Source organism: Podarcis vaucheri (genome assembly GCF_965113315.1).
Source record: "Podarcis vaucheri genome assembly, chromosome: 11".
Taxonomy (NCBI): domain Eukaryota; kingdom Metazoa; phylum Chordata; class Lepidosauria; order Squamata; family Lacertidae; genus Podarcis; species Podarcis vaucheri.
This window is the reverse complement of record NC_138749.1, coordinates 63,360,668-63,378,034: the sequence shown is the minus strand read 5'-3', so window position 1 is coordinate 63,378,034 and position 17,367 is coordinate 63,360,668. Positions and strand designations below refer to the sequence as shown.

The following is a 17,367-nucleotide window of genomic DNA, read 5'->3' as shown; positions in this document are numbered from 1 at the left end:
CACAATATTCAGAGGAGTATGAAATCCAAGTGATGAGGTGCAGATCAGATGTGTTTTAATTGCAATTGACAGAATCAAATTACAGCATCCTTACTACCCAAGGAGCAGCAAAAAGGTGGTACAGTCAGTTTTTAGGTCCTCAAAACCAGCTTCGCCCTGTAGTTAGCCTTGACTGCAGCCGTGGAAAAGGCATCCCTGTCACTGAAAAACATTACAAAATGCATCTGTAGCTTTGCTATAATGTTTGAAAAGAGCAGGAGAGGAACACTTTGCTTGCCAGTAAAATCATCTTATTGTGAACTTCACTGGCTCAAGAGTTGCTGCTTATCTGAAGAAGTGTGCATGCACACGAAAGCTCATACCAAGAACTAACTTAGTTGGTCTTTAAGGTGCTACTGGAAGGAATTTTTTTATTTTGACTATGGCAGACCAACACGGCTACCTATCTACTACTGCTTACCTTGCAGTACTTTTCATGCCTTTTCACAAATTGTTGTGATTCTACCTTTAAGCTTTGCTTTGTTTCTTTTTAAATGAAAGGCAGTACAGTATAGGAATATTTTAAATAAATCAATAAGTCATGAGAAATGAAAAGCAAACCATCATGAGACTAGGGCTAGCCCCTTCCATTTGTCCACAGGTGGGGATCCTCTGGCCTGCCCGGCTTCAGAGCCTGTTTTGGGCAAAACCAGGCCTGATGTGAGATATAATAATAATAATAATAATAATAATAATAATAATAATTTTTATTTATATCCCACCCTCCCCAGCCGAAGCCGGGCTCAGGGCGGCTAACAACAATAAACGTCAGCAAGCAAGGGGTGGGTGAGTCAAAAGCACCAGGGAAACAACTGCAATGATTGCCCTCAACAAGAAATGTTCATCCTGTTGTATTTACAGCCCGTGAGTGTTTTCCTTAAAACTACTGATATGTTCACATGAGAATAAGTGTTAATGGATGACCCAAAATGAAGATCCTGAATGTCCCTGTTTAGAAACCTGAATTTGAGCTAATCAAATCCTGTTGTTGGTGTCTCTTAAACATCAGCGGAGAATCCTGTAGCAAAGCTCATCTGTAGCTTAATCTCTGTTGCTGTAAATTCCATTTATAAAACTAATGCAACTAATTGCCTCTGGTTCACTGACTTTTCTCCTGGTGCAGTCCCTCTCTTAGCTCCTCCAGAAAAATATATACCAGTCTTTTGGACAGGGGTTCAGAAGCATGCCATTTATCACGAACGACCTAGCAGTACTGAAGCGTTGGGGCCAGAAATATTAGTTCTAGTTAAGAAAGAGAATGTGTGATAAAATGATACAAATAAATACTTCCAAGCACCAGAGTAAAGCCATGGAGCCAATACAGCATTAATTCAAAATGGATCCCTAAGAGAACTCAAGTCAGTGTATAAGCTGAAATGAGCTCTTAGCTACTCAGCTGTATCCTAAGGGTAAGTAGCAAATTAAAATTCATTATTCATTTTAATTGAGGATGATTATCAGTATTTTAGGAGACATACTTCAAAGTTCTGTTATTCCCTGTGCATAAGAAGTGGATCCTAAGAAAGCAGGGCTCTCTCAAGAGAGAAGAGGAACAAATGAAAGAAAGAAGGTGCTTCGGAGACACACGGAGCACGCTGGGCTCTGAGCAGTTTATTCTTGGGCCAGGCAGAAAAGACCTAAATAAAAAGACAGGAGGGCCGGATGCTGAATCACATTATGGGGCCAGAGACGTGCCTGACCTTTATGCCACATTAAGGATCTCTCTATAATACTGTTAGTAGCATAGGAAATGGGGGAGGCACAGGGGGTGTAGGGCATCACAGGGGTTGCTGGGCAGCTCAACAACTTTGGGAGATCTCTTTTAAAAAGCTCTGCCCCAGACACCAGCAGGGGGTGCTCTTAGCCTTCCACCAACATTCCTATTGGTCAATTGCCTGACTGACACCAACATGTGATAAATAAGTCAAGGGTGTGCTGCAGTTTTAAGCAGATTCCATTCTTTCTGCTGAGTAGTGAAGCTTCAAAGGAAACTGGCTTTTTGTGAGGAGAGCCACAAATTGTGAAATTTTCAGACTTTCAGAAATCTCAAACCTTGGAAAGGTTTGAACTTTTTCTTTCATTTATTTTTAAGCATCTTTTTTGTTTCCTGGGTACTTTTATTCTGATCATCTATTTATAAAAATGATCCCACCAAGATTGAAGGATATCAAAGTGAAAGGTTGTGAAGGGTCAGCACTGCAGGGGAAAGAGGGGGAGCCTTGAAAGCACGCCAGTGCGTGTAGATAAATAGGCACCACTGTGGCAGGAAGGTAAACGGCATTTCCGTGCGCTCTGGCACTCGTCACAGTGTCCCGTTGTGCCAGAAGCAGTTTAGTCCTGCTGGCCACATGACCCAGAAAACTGTCTGCGGACAAACGCCGGCTCATTTGGCCCGAAAAATGAGATGAGCGCCGCACCCCATAGTCACCTTTGAGTGGACTTAACCATCCAGGGCTCCTTTACCTTTTTGCCTAATCAGTGCTCACCCCCACCCATTTCCTGCCCTTTCTCAATAGATTTCACTGCAAGATATTAGGAGCTCTAACTACAATTCCCTTCTTGTTTCAGATTTTTGCACATTCAAATTTTAAACAGAAAATGCCATCTCCTAAAACAGACTGAATTAAATTGTCCTAAGTAAATAATTAATAAGAATCAGGAAATTAAGCAAAAAGGTCAAAGTCAAAAAAGGATCTTAGGTATTCATTTCCAAGTGTATTTATTTACTTTATCCAGGAAAGCGCTTTACTGCTTTTGAGCTTGTGCTCCTAAATTTAGTGTACAGCTTCCTATAAAACAAAGAAATGTTAAACTCTCATTTAAAAATACCACAAACTATGCAACAAAATACCATGCTTGCTTGCTAAAAGAACATAGGGAAGAAATGGCATAGACTTCCTTTGAAATAACAAGTCCCATCTATAGGCCTCATTTGTTTGGCATCCTCCTTCTGGCACAAGGCATCTCTGAGAAGGAGGCGCTGTTCCTGTGAACAGTCTGAGCAGCACAGGACCCAAGGTCAGTCTAGGCAGGCTGCTAGTGGGGTCAGAGAGAGGGAAGAGGGAGGTAAAGGTAAAGGTACCCCTGCCGGTACGGGCCAGTCGTGACCGACTCTGGTGTTGCGTGCTCATCTCACTCTAGAGGCCGGGAGCCAGCGCTGTCCGCAGACACTTCCGGGTCACGTGGCCAGCATGACAAGCTGCATCTGGCGAGCCAACGCAGCACACGGAACGCCGTTTACCTTCCCGCTAGTAAGCGGTCCCTATTTATCTACTTGCACCCGGGGGTGCTTTCGAACTGCTAGGTGGGCAGGCGCTGGGACCGAACAACAGGAGCGCACCCCGCTGCGGGGATTCGAACCGCCGACCTGACGATCGGCAAGTCCTAGGCGCTGAGGTTTTACCCACAGCGAGAGGCAGCTTAATCCTTTCCCCTCTGGTCATTTTCAGATGGAGAGAATTTTTAAGGCAATAATCAGTCTGCAGTCTAATAAGCCAGAAGTTGCTTAACCCTTTTCTCTCTGGCCCTTTTCCAACTCATAAACACTCCCCCACAATGTTTCTTCATCTTGATCCCCACTTTTTCGCCATATCTTTAACCTCCCAGTACAGTTTGGAATGATTATGAGCTGAAAAATAACCAGCAGAGAGAAAAGGGTTTTGTAGCCTCTGTCCATTCATCCTTCTTCTGCCCAATCTTAAAACCTGGGTAATTTTTTACTCTGAGGTAAAATAATGATCTCAGTGTGAAATGTTGTTTGAGCCTATATCTGTGTGATCATGCTCATTCCCCAACTCTGAACTGGGCTCCAAATTCCATGGTTTTAGGCAAATGACATTTAACACTCACAGAGAAAAGCAAATCAGTTTATTTCTTGGGCTTGTAGGAGGCAACCTATCTTTGGCAAAAAGCCTTCACACTTTCCAAGAGTTATAGAGATGAAGTTGAGAAGTATGAGCAGCTGGTACTTCACAAAGCCAATAAGATTTAAGAAACAGAAATAAAAGATGGGCTGTAGCATGAAGTGTAAATCCAGTATATAATAAATTGATGCTTTCTTACTAAAGTAAATAACTATCATTTTTAACAGCATCTTAAGATCTAACTGATAATGCTCCTTTTCTGTACATGTCCATGTTGCTGATATTTTATTTAAGCCTTCAGTGAAACTCACATCTTAGCTATAAGTAACCTTTGAAGATACTCTTCTGCGGAAAAGTCTGCTGTAGTCTAAAAATAAGGGACTATGGTGTCAGGAAGAGAATCTACTGAAATCAGAAATAGAAAAGGTCAGTTGCTATTTTGAAAGCTGTGTACTATATAACTCCAGTTTTGACATGAGCACTCTGTGCCACACACTGTCATTTTCCTGCACCATTGCATTATACAATCCCTATGGAACTCAGAGCGGGTGGAGGGTCACTTTTCAATCATCTAGGAGTCACTTCCATGGCACAGATTGCAACACTGGAAGAATGTATACCACATCTACCTGCAATTCAAATAGCAACCCAGCAACCTAAGTCTGAGGCATGTTGAGCTGAGAACAATTGAAATAGCTTCCATTTATACCTGGTGTGGTCATGATATGGAGAACTGTCAATATGTACTTCCACATCATGTGTGAACTGACCATGCTGTCACTGACTTGGGACATTTCCACACAATGCAGAAGCGCTTGTTGACTCTGTACATGAGTGCAGCGACTAAACTAAGGCATTACTCTAGCCCATTTTAAGCATTGCCTGTATAGCATATAGAGAGTCCAGACTTATGAGTAGATAAAGTAAAGGGTAAAGGTACCCCTGACCGTTAAGTCCAGTCATGGATGACTCTGGCGTTGCGGCGCTCATCTTGCTTTATTGGCCGAGAGAGCCGGCGTTCAGCTTCCAGGTAATATGGCCAGCATGACTAAGCCGCTTCTGGCGAACCAGAGCAGCGCACAAAAACGCTATTTACCTTCCCATGGCAGCAGTACCTATTTATCTACTTGCACTTTGACGTGCTTTTGAACTGCTAGGTTGGCAGGAGCTGGGACCGAGCAACGGGAGCTCACCCCGTCATGGGGATTCGAGCTGCCGACCTTCTGATCGGCAAGCCCAAGAGGCTCAGTGGTTTAGACCACAGCGCCACCCACGCCCCTTATGAGTAGATACAGGTATACTATAAATCCTTAGTACTTTATATTTCACGGGTATGATTTTGGATAAAAATTGAAATGCAAGAATTGGTGTGTATGAAAAATGTGAACCCAGGTCACTTTTTACTGAATGCCACAAAGGAGAGTCATAGATTGTTTCTCTGCTGAATATAATGTAAAATCCCTTCCTTCCCCAAATGGCAACATAGGCTGGATCTACACTGACCTATTTAATGTTATTAGAACCATATTAGATATATTGTTCTAAAATGTCACTTGTAAAATAAAGCATTTATTACCTTTGTTTTTTTCACCAAAATGCTGTCTCCCTACTGCTGGCTGCACTGCACCACCCTCTTGTGTCACATTTTAATAACACATTATGAATGTTAAAAGTAAGATGTTATGTGTCCATATATGTTATCCAAACCATTCCTTAACCCTTCCTGAACATTAAAAACCTTAAGTGTAGATCCATCCTTAATTTCTGATATTAGCACAGTGACCCATGAGATGAAATTAATGCAAAATGAAACAACTAGTGTACGAGAACAATAGAATAAAATTTGAGAGGATTGTGGTGGGAGGGGGAGAGAAATAAGGACAGAGACTGGTTAAGTTTGATCACACATGAAAAATGCAGAAAACTGGAGATGCCTGACGCTCTGCTTGATGAAGAGATCGGTGTTCCCGTACTTAACCGGGATGAGCTGGCCCCACCAAACCCCATATTTTGGGCTCGCTGGGGCAGGGAGTGCCCCATCAAGAGGCAGCGGACTGGATGATCTTTAAGATCCCTCCCCACACTTCTTGTCCACTTTGCCTCTGCAGCACTGGAAGAGACGTTTCCTGTTTCCTTTCTCAGCATTTCCATTTCTCCTCACTAGCTCTGTTTGGGAAAGAGTTACTCTTCTCCAAGAAGGAAAGGGAAAATAATAATTTGATTAGTGAAGACTCATCCAAATGATCTGAAAAAAATAATTTGAGTGTTACCTGCTGTAGCTCTACATAAAGAAAGTAATTCTAACCAGTGAACAAGAAGTTTTGTGGTGAGTATGCTCCATGGCCAACATAACGTGGGGATTCTGAATAGCAGGAAATATGGATCATGGAGACTTTATTGGTTGAGGCACCAGGCCTCTTGATGGGATAGAAAGTTGCAATTCATTCTGAAGTGTCTGGGTAAAAACAGATCTCTGCTCCTCTTACCCGCCCACCCACTTTAACTGGCCTGTGTTCTGTTGTTGGCTAGTCTATGAAAAAGCTCGCATTAACTTGGACTCTTCATCTCTAGCTTTTTTGTGGCTTTTTCAAAAGACCTTTCAGCCCACTGTCTTCCATTCGAAGACTAATCCCTTTCTCTCTTTCATCAATGCCAACTAAGCAAGCAAGCAAGCAGCCTCCGATGCTTATGTAACTCTAATCAGCCCACAGAATGAGCTGTCAGACTCGGGTCCCCTGAGTCCAAGCACAGCCTTTCTTTGATACATTCCAGCTCCGCTGGCCTGCGGCACAAGAATCTCAAGTCTGCCTTTGCACCTGGCTTGCTTTCAGATGCCAGCACACAGAGCCTTGCTGGCAGCGGCTGCTTCTGCTGCCCACCCTAAGGCGGCTTTGCACACCTAGGTGGAGGTTTGCCATCATCCTGAGGAACAAGGGGCACGTGCACAGAAAGCTATGATGTGGCGCGGCAGAGGACTTCAACTTCAAAAGCTGCTGAACCAACTTCTTTCAAGATAACTAACATTTATGAGACAAAATAGTTTAAGAGCAGCAGTGCTTCAAAGGTGAAAATATTAGCTATGCCAATCAATAATAGTGCAAGGTGGTTGTTAAGTGGTTTTGGCTACTTTGTGGAGGTTGCTTGGAATTCTCCACATGATTTCTGTTATTGCTTGGAAAGCTGTTTGTGTGCAGTGGCTCAATGGCCAGGATTTTGGAGGTTTGATTGGAATTTCAACATCTTGCCCTGTTACCAAAAATTGAGATTATTTTAATTTAAAAAATACTATCAGTGCAGATCCATTTGAGACTGGCTGCATGTGTAGCAAGGTGTGCATATGCGCACTGTGAATGTGAACCTGTGCCTACATTGCTGCCATAGGGAAATCTGTCCTTTTACAAGAAGCATGTGAAGTGACTGGGATCACTTCGCAGGATGCATTGGGTGAAACTAGAATGGCACTTGGTCTCACAGTGACCACAGATCCTAAAATATGTGTCTATACTTTACAGTCTTTATCGGACACAAACCTGCCTATACAGGGGGCTGGGCCTTGGCGGCCCAGGTGTCCTCAGGGGCATTGAGTGCCTCTTGCCTGCCATCTACATGGGTTGCCTGGGACAGTGATCCCTGCTCTGGGGACCTCCCAGCTGGATTTCTGTACTGTCTTGTATAGTGTATTCTCATTAAAAGAGAGCACGTGTTGCGGGGGGACCAGCCAAGCCACCCCTCTATTGCCAGGTGGGTTGGGATAATTGGTCTCTGGCAGGGATTGGTAGTTTGAGCTGCTGGGGTAATTTTGATGTTGCTAATTTGGGGGAGGGAACAGAGGTTTTTAAAGCAGTGCACACAGCATTCAGCTTTCTCTTTCGCTGCGTGCACCGGATCACCCACCCTCCCTCCCTTATTTTATGTCTTGTGCGTTGACCTTGCTATGCCTGTCATGGGGTTGTCTGCTTTGAGGCAGGGGCCTGGTAGGAATTTTGTCCATTTGGCTGATTGGCCGGTGCCATTTGGTTTTTGCCTACTGCGTAGCAAATCGTCACAACTTGTAAGGTTGCAGTTAGGCATTGGTTAAAAATTGGTTGGAGGAGGGGTAAGGATTGGCTGTCCCTGCCCCTCCAATGCTGCTCCTGCAAGGGAATTCCATTAAAGGAATTCAGGGGCTTGCCATGCTTTCGTTCAAATCCCTGGAATCGAGTTTGGTCCACGTGAACCCCTGGGAACATGCGGGGAGAAGGTGAGGGCCCGTGGCACAGCTCCAGTTTCTCCCCAATATTGTTTCCCCTTACCGACTTTCGCTGGAATCCAGAAGTCAGTTCTGTCCCCAGGCAGGGGGACAGATAGTCCTAACCAATGCCTAAGCAACCACTCACATCCATGTATGTTAATAAAGTTGTGGCCAAAATTATGCCAAAAACCTTAAACAAAAATTCTATGTGATGTGTGTGGGGGTTTTTTTTGGGGGGGGGAGTATCTTGGGGACCTTGATACGCAAGTGGTGTTGTCCCTGAAGATGACTTGAAGTAAAACTTGGCTTACAAAATTCTGGCTGGTTTAGCCAAGTAGATTTGGATTACACAATTTATTGGAAGAACTGCATTGTCTGCCTGTTCACCTCAAAGCCAAATCCAGGAGCTGGCACCTACCACTGAATTCATAAATGGCTTGGGACCCAAATGCCTAATGGAACAACTCTTCCCATAACAGTCTGCCCATGTCTTCAAAGTCTTCATTTGAGGTTCTTCTCTGAGTGCCTTCTTTAGTGGAAGTATGTTATACAAGCTGATCTTTGGTGCCATAATTAAAATCTTTTCAGTGCTAAGCCAAGTCACCCTTTATTTGTCATGGAATTTTTAATGTTTATTCTGCTTCATTGTGCCTTATAGTTTTTGCTGCTTCTCCATACACATGTTGTACTTAGTATTAATAATTTTTATTTATTTCTCTTTTATACTGCTATGCATATTTGGATCATGAATATTTTAAATAAATGGATTAATTAAATAATGCATACTTCCAGATCCATGAGCTGAGCTGAGCTGCTTCTCTGCTCAAAATGGCAAAACGAGTGCCATTTTGAGCAGAGAAGCAGCTCAGCTCAGCTCAGCTCATATTGAGTGTCCTTGTTGTGTCTTACTGGCTTTTTCAGCAGTTGTGCAATATGGTAGAATATAGCTATTGTACTATATTGCAGAATGTCTCATTCCCTGTTTTCCAGGGCTCCTGCAGACAACCTATATATTGAGCATTCATCCTGTTTTGCTTGTAGAAGTTAGAGTATATCAATTTTTTTTTGAGCATTCATTCTTATTGATTTGCAAGGAGCAAGCTTCCTGAATTTATCCTGATTTCCTTTTGGGGTGTTTATAAGCCATTCATTCATTCCACCCTTTTCAAAAATGCATTTCCCCATTACTTTCCTGATCACAAAAGAGTCTGTTACTTTTTAAAAGTGGATTTGTTGCATGGTGGGGATAAAGCAGTTTCGTCCACTTTAAATGCACAACTCTACATTCCCCAATATGGGCTTCCACTTCAATTTTGCCGCACTTGCATTCCACATGTACTTACTGTTAGTTGCTGTTTTGCCATCACCTTATGGCCACAGGAGTGATGTTCAAGCAAGATGTACAACCAAAGATTTGTGTTTGTTGTTGGCTGATTATCGGATTATGTTATTTGACTCTTGCAAAGACAAATTAGAAAATAGAAAGTGCAAGTAATAAATTGCTGCTTCTACATTACTCTGAATTGTTTATTCAGTATTCCCCAAAATGTGATCCTGGCAGTGGAGTACAGTACAACTAAAGAAAAGTGCCCAGTGTGTTGTAGCAATGGGGGAAGTGTTCTTGAGACTATTGTTCAGCTGCCAGCTCATAGTATGGTCACTGCAGTAAAGGATTGGCTGTCGTTACCCTCATCTTTACTATTATCCTAGTATTACTAGATAACATTATTATTTAATTCTGTCCTGCCTTCTTAGCAAAAGAAAACATGATTAGAGTAATGTAAAACAAAGTATATTTAAAATAATAATGATTGTGAAGCAGAGTTTCTTCCTTTTTGTTCCTCTTTCTTAGACCGAATTGCACAGAATATCATTAAGTCCCATTTGGAGACATGTCAGTACACAATAGAGGAACTACACCAGCTGGCCTGGCAAACCCACACATATGAAGAAGTCAAAGAATACCAGAGCAAGGTACCAAAAACACAACGCACTTCTATATTCTTGTCAGGTGGACAGCATACATATTATTATTATTATTATTATTATTATTATTATTATTATTATTGTTATTACTCATTCCCTAATCACTGTTGTTAGTGCATTATTTCTGCCAATTAATTGCTGGATAACACACTTGAGGACAGCACTTTTGAAAAATGGCATTTTAAAACAGGAGCAAAGTCTTAGGGAGGAATTCAGTGGAGCACTATTGCAAACATCAACACACACATCCAATAAACAAATAAAATAACAGACCGTCCAAGTGCCCATATTTTCCAGGGACAGCCCCAGGTTTACAAAAGTCTTCCCGGTTACTGGTTTGATACTGGAATGTCCCACTTTTCCTTAGGACATCCCTGTTTTCACTGGAGAAATGTTGGAGGGTATGGCATTTATGTGACACCCCCTTCCCCAAGCCAATGAGATGCAACCTTTAGAAGACATCAGAAGGCAGCCCTGGATAGGGAAGTTTTTTAATGATAATGTTTTATTATGTTTTTATATAAGTTGGAGGCTGCCCAGAGCAACCCAGTCTGATGGGTGGGGAATAAATAATAAATTGTTGTTGTTGTTGAATAGGACATCCCTTACCCAGTACCAGCAGGGTCCCTTTTCCTTTTAGAATAAAGTTTTAGCAGCCAGCTGGAAGGCTGGCTCAATGGATGCCAAGGGGTGAGTCTGAGGACTCCAGAGCATGAGGAACCCAGTCATAAACAGGCACTGGAGCAAGAAGATGCTCCGTGTGTTAGAACAAGCCTTGCTCAAGCAGGTTACATCAGCCACTATTGGGGCTTTGCTCCTTGTCCTCTTCAGCTCTGTGAGGGAACATGGCAGAAAAGACATGGGAACTGAGTCCCATTGGTGGATTTGTGTTGTTCCCTAAAATTAGCAGTTCCCACATGTGTCAGGGCCTTTTTATGAGATATTGGTGTGGATCCTCCTCCACTCAGATAAGAAAGCATACAAGGGATTGATGGACTCAGATGTCCCTCGATCTGCTGGTGGAAGTTCAGGGGCTTACTGGACAAAAAGTCTGAATAAACCTAATGGGAAGGAAAAAGCACATTCTCCAGAAACCAGGTGAGACATGCACATCTCTACCTTAGAGCAGGGGTGGGAAACTGGATCCAACATTTAGACTGCTTTGACAGGTGTGTGCGGCCGTTTACATTGGGTGAAGCATTTTCATTTACTCCCAGTTGTTCTTTGGCAAGTGATGCTGTCAGTGCCAATGAGCAGAACAGCACTGACATCACGCTGCTTTGGGCAGGGAGTGGTTGCACTATGGAGTTCCTCAGAGGAGGTCAATTCCTCAGAGGAGGTCAATTCAGCAGTGAGTACACCCTGAAATTTGCACCCTGGACTTACATGAATGTTTTTGTGTTTAACACCACAAAACAGTCCTATTAAACAGTCTTATTTTTTCTTGCTATTTTAATTTATGCACTTAGTAATTATCATAGTAGGTTAAAGCATCTGCACAATGGGTGATATTCAACTAAGTTTTTCTGAGAAGACCTATTAAAATACTTAAGTCATGTCACACATTTCAGTGGGTCTACTTGAAGTAAAGCTTAGTTGAATACCACCTATTGCTTCGGTAACCATAGGATCTGCACCTATCACATGAGTAATTGTCATCAATATATTATTGATCATGTGACTGAACAGCATACATTCATTTCATGTCTGAAGGATCAACTTGCTTTATGATTACTATCTGCTCTCCTTTTGCACGCACATTTCTTCTGGAAGTCAAGAGAAGCATTATGGCAGCAGTGTGCAATCCAGATCACACATGCCATTCAGTACGTGGTGGAATTTGCAAAGCGGATAACAGGCTTCATGGAGCTCTGTCAAAATGATCAAATTCTACTTCTCAAATCAGGTGAGTAAACAGGGATGGTGTCAGTGTTTCCATTAGGCTTCATGACCAAGGGCCCTCCAGGTGTTTTAAACAACAACAGCTGGCTGGGGCTCATGGGAGTTGTAGCTCAACTTCTGGAGGGGATCAGGTTGGGGAAGTTAGTTTACTAACAGCAGTATTTGAGGAACAGAATTACCAAAGCTTACAGAAACATTGATAAATAAGCTTCAGGATTCAAACAGGGTATCAGACGGGACATCATGCTATGTCACTGAAAAAGCTGGAGTGTTAAACAATGCCTAAAATTTGACTTTGACCTAAATGTACAGAGGATATCTCGTTGTACCCCCTTACACCTGAGTAGAAGTGAGAGTTTTAAAATGCTCGTACCCTTTGAACTCAGTGGGACTTACTTCTGAAAAGACATGGATAGGGTTGCCCTGCAAATAATGTTGAGCTGGAAAAAGGACAAAAAAGACTGATAAAATCAACTTCACTACAGAACTGCATTATCATCATTTCAGCCAAGCAGCTATCTTCTAATGCTGTTTTTTTTCTTCCAATGCCTATCAAAAATAAATAAATAAATGCAATGAAAGTGTTTAGAGAACACAATATTTTACATATATTTTGTTGGTTTAAAATTATATTCAATTGTTCTTTTTTCTCTTAATGAGATGGGGAGGGGGGGATTTTTGGAGCAAAGCATGCTGGACTGTTTTACTTTTGCAGGACAACCTCAACTCCAAAACAGGCAAAGCCAGGGCTTGGTGGTCCACAATACATTCTCACAATTGAGTCGTCCAATACTGTTTCCATGCATATTCAGCCAGCACTATTATGATTAAATTAGAGTAATTCTGTGACTTCTCCCTTCTGTGACAGGGGAGAAGCAGCTCATCCGCTCATTCACTACCTTTTTCACAGAACATTACCTAAATCCCACAATTGCAAAAGAAGAGCTGCAGGCTGGCTTGCACTAGCCATTGCATCTAGCTGTGGAGATCAGGAATAAAAATTTGTTTGTGAATACCTTCTGCTTCCAGCAAATGGTTGAATGCAAATATCTCATCATGATATATCTGTACAGTAACTTTTGCTGTCTTTCCAGGCTGCTTGGAAGTGGTTTTAGTCAGAATGTGCCGTGCCTTCAATCCACTCAACAACACTGTTCTGTTTGAAGGAAAATATGGAGGGATGCAAATGTTCAAGGCTTTGGGTAGGGTGGTTTCTTCATTGTTTACTCAAGCCATAAAATTGTGGTGTGATCTGGGTATATAACGGTGGCACCTGCAGCCATATATTATCAAATAAGTATCAGCTCATCACCATTGAAGATATTTGAAATAGATTCCACTGTTAGATTCCACTGTTATTCCCCAGGCACTGCATGTTTCCATATAAGTGAGCTCATAGGTTAATAACACTCTCATTAATCTGAACCCCTGATTGTGTAATCATCATTTTAGATGCTTCTTCTCCAGCCCTTTGGGTAAACAGAGCTGGGAGAAACCTTAACGCCATATTAAGATTTGGGAAAAGGGCAAAAGAGAAAGAATGTAAATTAGGGCTTGGATCCGCTTAAGTTTTTTATTTACTGTATAAGGTATAAAAATGATGCTAACGTACACTGAAGGTGGAAAACCTGAACTGATGTTTACTCTGAGTACTAAACACCAAGTATTCACAGGGAAGCTCAGGGCAAGAAAAAAATGCATGGACACAGAGCTTTAAAGCACAGGTCTGTGCCTGGAAAGAGCGAGGCAGAGGTAAGTGTGGATAAGCCCTTAATTGCACCACCCTTGATTAATAATAATAATAATAATAACTGTGCCCCACCCATCTGGCTGGGTTTTCCCCAGCCACTCTGGGTGGCTTACAGCACATATAAAACATAAGAAAATATCAAACATTAAAAACTTCCTAATAAATGGCTGCATCCAGCTGTCTTCTAAAAGTTGTGTATTTCTTTATCTCCTTGACATCTGAAGGAATGGCGTTCATCTGAAAGGAGGGTGCCACTGCTGAGAAGGCCCTCTGCCTGGTTCCCTGTAACTTCATTTCTTGCAGGGAGGGAACCACCAGAAGGCCCTCAGAGGTGTCTGGGCTGAACAATGGGGGGGGGTGATTCTCCTTCAGGTCTACTGGGCCAATATGCTGCTTTCCCATTTGTACTGTTGTATTTCACTGCTTTATATCATTTTGTGAGCCTCCTTTATATTACTATTGTATGGCAGAAACAAAATCAATGCTCAAATATAAACTGTGAGAGTAATCAGAGTAAAATTATAATAATCGTGAAGTGATCAAGAACAAAAGGTAAAGCTGATTCATGAAAAGGGATTATATTAGTATCCACTTATAAGTGTACCTTCATAAGTGTGCCAAATAAATTTAAGCCACAATACAAGGCACAGGTGTATACATTAAACTCCGGTGGAAATGAGTTGGAATTATTTCTTATCTCTGAACTTTGTCAGCCACTCTGGAGTCTCGTCGTCTTCTTTTAAAGACTGGAGTAAAAGTGCTTTAAACGAGTAAATAAGCACATACAACTATATATTTGACTGGAACCTCATATCACATGTTCTATGTTATGTTATGTTTCAATTGGGTTTGTGGGAGGAGTTCTTTTCTGACTATTGAATTGGCAACAACTGATAACCTACTGTAAAACTATAACTCATCACACAGAAAGATTAGAAAAGTAACTGAAAACATACCTAGCCTTCTTTGTAGCATTCAGCACAATAGTTGGTTCTTTTTCTTTTTGAGTTTTCCACGAGGTTGGATCCAGTGCTTTTTTTCTGGCATACTCAAGGGTACTGACTGGATCCAGAGTTACCTCTAAAGATGGAACTTGTGAAAGAGCATGAGATTCAGCTAAGGTTCCCACTGAATAAAGATGATTTTTACCAGTTCCCCCTTAAGCCTCCCCTCCAACCTACTATGTTCATCAGAGTATGATGCTCTTTAGCAGTTATTTCAGAGGTTGCAGATGGAAAGGAGGAATCAACAAAATAAAACCAACTTCTTCCAGTAGGAACTTCCCATGACTGGAGTTTCACTCACAGGAACTCTGGATTCAAAATGTTGTATCTTTAGGATATATATGAGGCAAGTTGTATAAGGCCTCAAATAAATCGCCCAAAGGCAATACGTAGTTTAGTTAGCTTCTCATTTGCACAAGAAATGGGCCTAGCTATAAGAAAAATAACAAGTGGTCTGTTGTCCTGTCACTGAAGTACGATAGCAGTGAAAGCCATGCTTGCTGAACATCCCTTACAGACCCCAGAGAAAATCTCCTCAGTTCTCATGTACTCATGCTAATGTTCTGATCTCAATCAGCAGCTCTTCAGGGAAGATTGAAACTACTTTTCCTCATAACTATCTCTAAGCACCAAGAATGTATGTGTTGTTAGTGTAGGAAATTGACTGGTTCTTCTGCATGATATATATGTTTCACTGCCTGGATGTAAGGGAAATGGAAGAGAACTGATGCCCATTCATTATGGACACATGCATGCATTTGATCACAATAATATTCCTGGGAAAACATTACACGTGAAGCAATATGATTTTATGTTGACTTTGTTTTCTGCACACAGGTTCTGATGACCTCGTGAATGAAGCATTTGACTTTGCAAAGAATTTATGTTCCTTGCAGCTGACTGAGGAGGAAATTGCCTTGTTTTCATCTGCTGTTCTGATATCACCAGGTAATTATCTTCAACAAATTATACTTTCCCACCTGCGTCCCATAGAAACTTCACTATTTCCAGTTCTTTTCAGCCTATGCTGATTACTGTTGTTCTTCACATAAGTGCGTACATTAAATTACTGAATGGGTTTGATCTGTCTTGCATTTTGCCTGTAATTCAATAAAAATTACAACTGAAGATGTTAAGCATTGAAGCTGGGCTACATGATCCCTGACGTTTACAGGAACAAACTTGGGTAAATATGTGCTAGAGCAGGAATGAGCAATGGTCGGCCAGATGGTGATGGATGGTGCCATCACGCCAAACCGTTGGCATGCTAGCTGGAGACTGACCACACTGTCCTACGGCATGGCTTGGACTTTACCAAAGTGTATTATATTGCAGTGCTTCTGCATAGTGGGTACGTTTATCCTGATTCATGTGGCAGGTTTTTTAAAGTGCTTCACAGCAGCACATAACCTGGTGACTCTTCCTTTTTCACATGGCAGAGAGCAGCGGCTGAACAACCAGTGTAGGTTGTTGTTGTTGTGGTCAGGTTACAACAATTAAAACACAATGTTGAAAACAACCTGAAATCACAGAGATGATGTGGTTCCTAAAAGATATACATCTCAGGTGCCAACAGCCAGCATAAAGAGCTACATCTGTTGAAGAAAGAGGTTTGGAAGATATTTTTTACTCTCTCATAGCTACCAGGCACATTAAAACTTGGTCAGATTTAAATCTCACCTCATCAACCTTTAAACAAACAATCTGCATGAAAATACTAGAATAAATCAGACATTTAGTTTTCCAAATAATTGAAGAGGTTACTCAGAGTTTCAGGAGTTACAGCAAAAAAAGTCTCCACCCACAGGCAGGAAAGCAAAGAAGAAAAAAAGGATCCAAATGACTTAAAAGAAAAGAACTTGGTTTCATCACAAAAGGATTGTGCAAGCTTTAGGAAAGCTGCAGGGTGTAAAATCTATTTTAGAGAGATTCATTCACTTGATTTTTCTTTGTCAGGGAGCCATTCCACATGACTCCTTTCTTCCAGGAAGACAGCACAGAGAGAGGAAAGGGGGGGATCAAAAGTTGCTGGGAGCCCACTAAACTCCACCCATTGGCAGCTTGAGCTCAGGGCCCAAGTTAACCCTTTCGGGCATGCAAGTGTGAGTCAGTAACTGTATACTGTATTGCAACAGCATCTTCAGTATTTGCCAAAAGCTGCATAAAGAAGATGCCAGATGTATCTCTGTGGGGAGAGAGTTACACAACTGCCAGAGAGAATGCCAACCACTTTTAAGATGCTGAGGACAATGGAACTACCAAAAGAAACCTCTCTGCAGGGAAGGAGGTGGACTTTCAGGCAGTGGCAATTTGCACAGCTAAACCTGAAGGGTGGAATGGCCAGGCATGCCAAACTGTAAAATAGTATTAGTGGAGAAGGAGAAGAATTGATGTTACAAGTTACAACTGCTGCTGTGTGCATGTTTGAATACAGAAGAGGTATGGCATACGGACTATATAGCCATATAACTCTGGATATCGTACAGCAAAGTTTCCATTGCACTTTAATTCAATTCCATTACTAAACTTGCAGACGATTTCCTGGCAGTTATTTGATATTCCAAGGATAGAACTGAAGTATTATTTTGTTGC

The 17,367-nt window shown here is 41.8% G+C and overlaps 1 protein-coding gene across 1 annotated transcript in view; it reads left to right on the top strand.

Moving 5' to 3' along the window:
* Positions 1-17,367, top strand: part of RORB (RAR related orphan receptor B) — a 149,442-nt gene that overhangs the window by 128,052 nt on the left and 4,023 nt on the right. The window contains exons 5-8 of the mRNA XM_082241608.1: positions 9,986-10,107; positions 11,893-12,025; positions 13,116-13,223; positions 15,613-15,723. Of these exons, the coding sequence (XP_082097734.1) occupies positions 9,986-10,107; positions 11,893-12,025; positions 13,116-13,223; positions 15,613-15,723 (474 nt within the window). The remainder of the gene's footprint in view (positions 1-9,985; positions 10,108-11,892; positions 12,026-13,115; positions 13,224-15,612; positions 15,724-17,367) is intronic.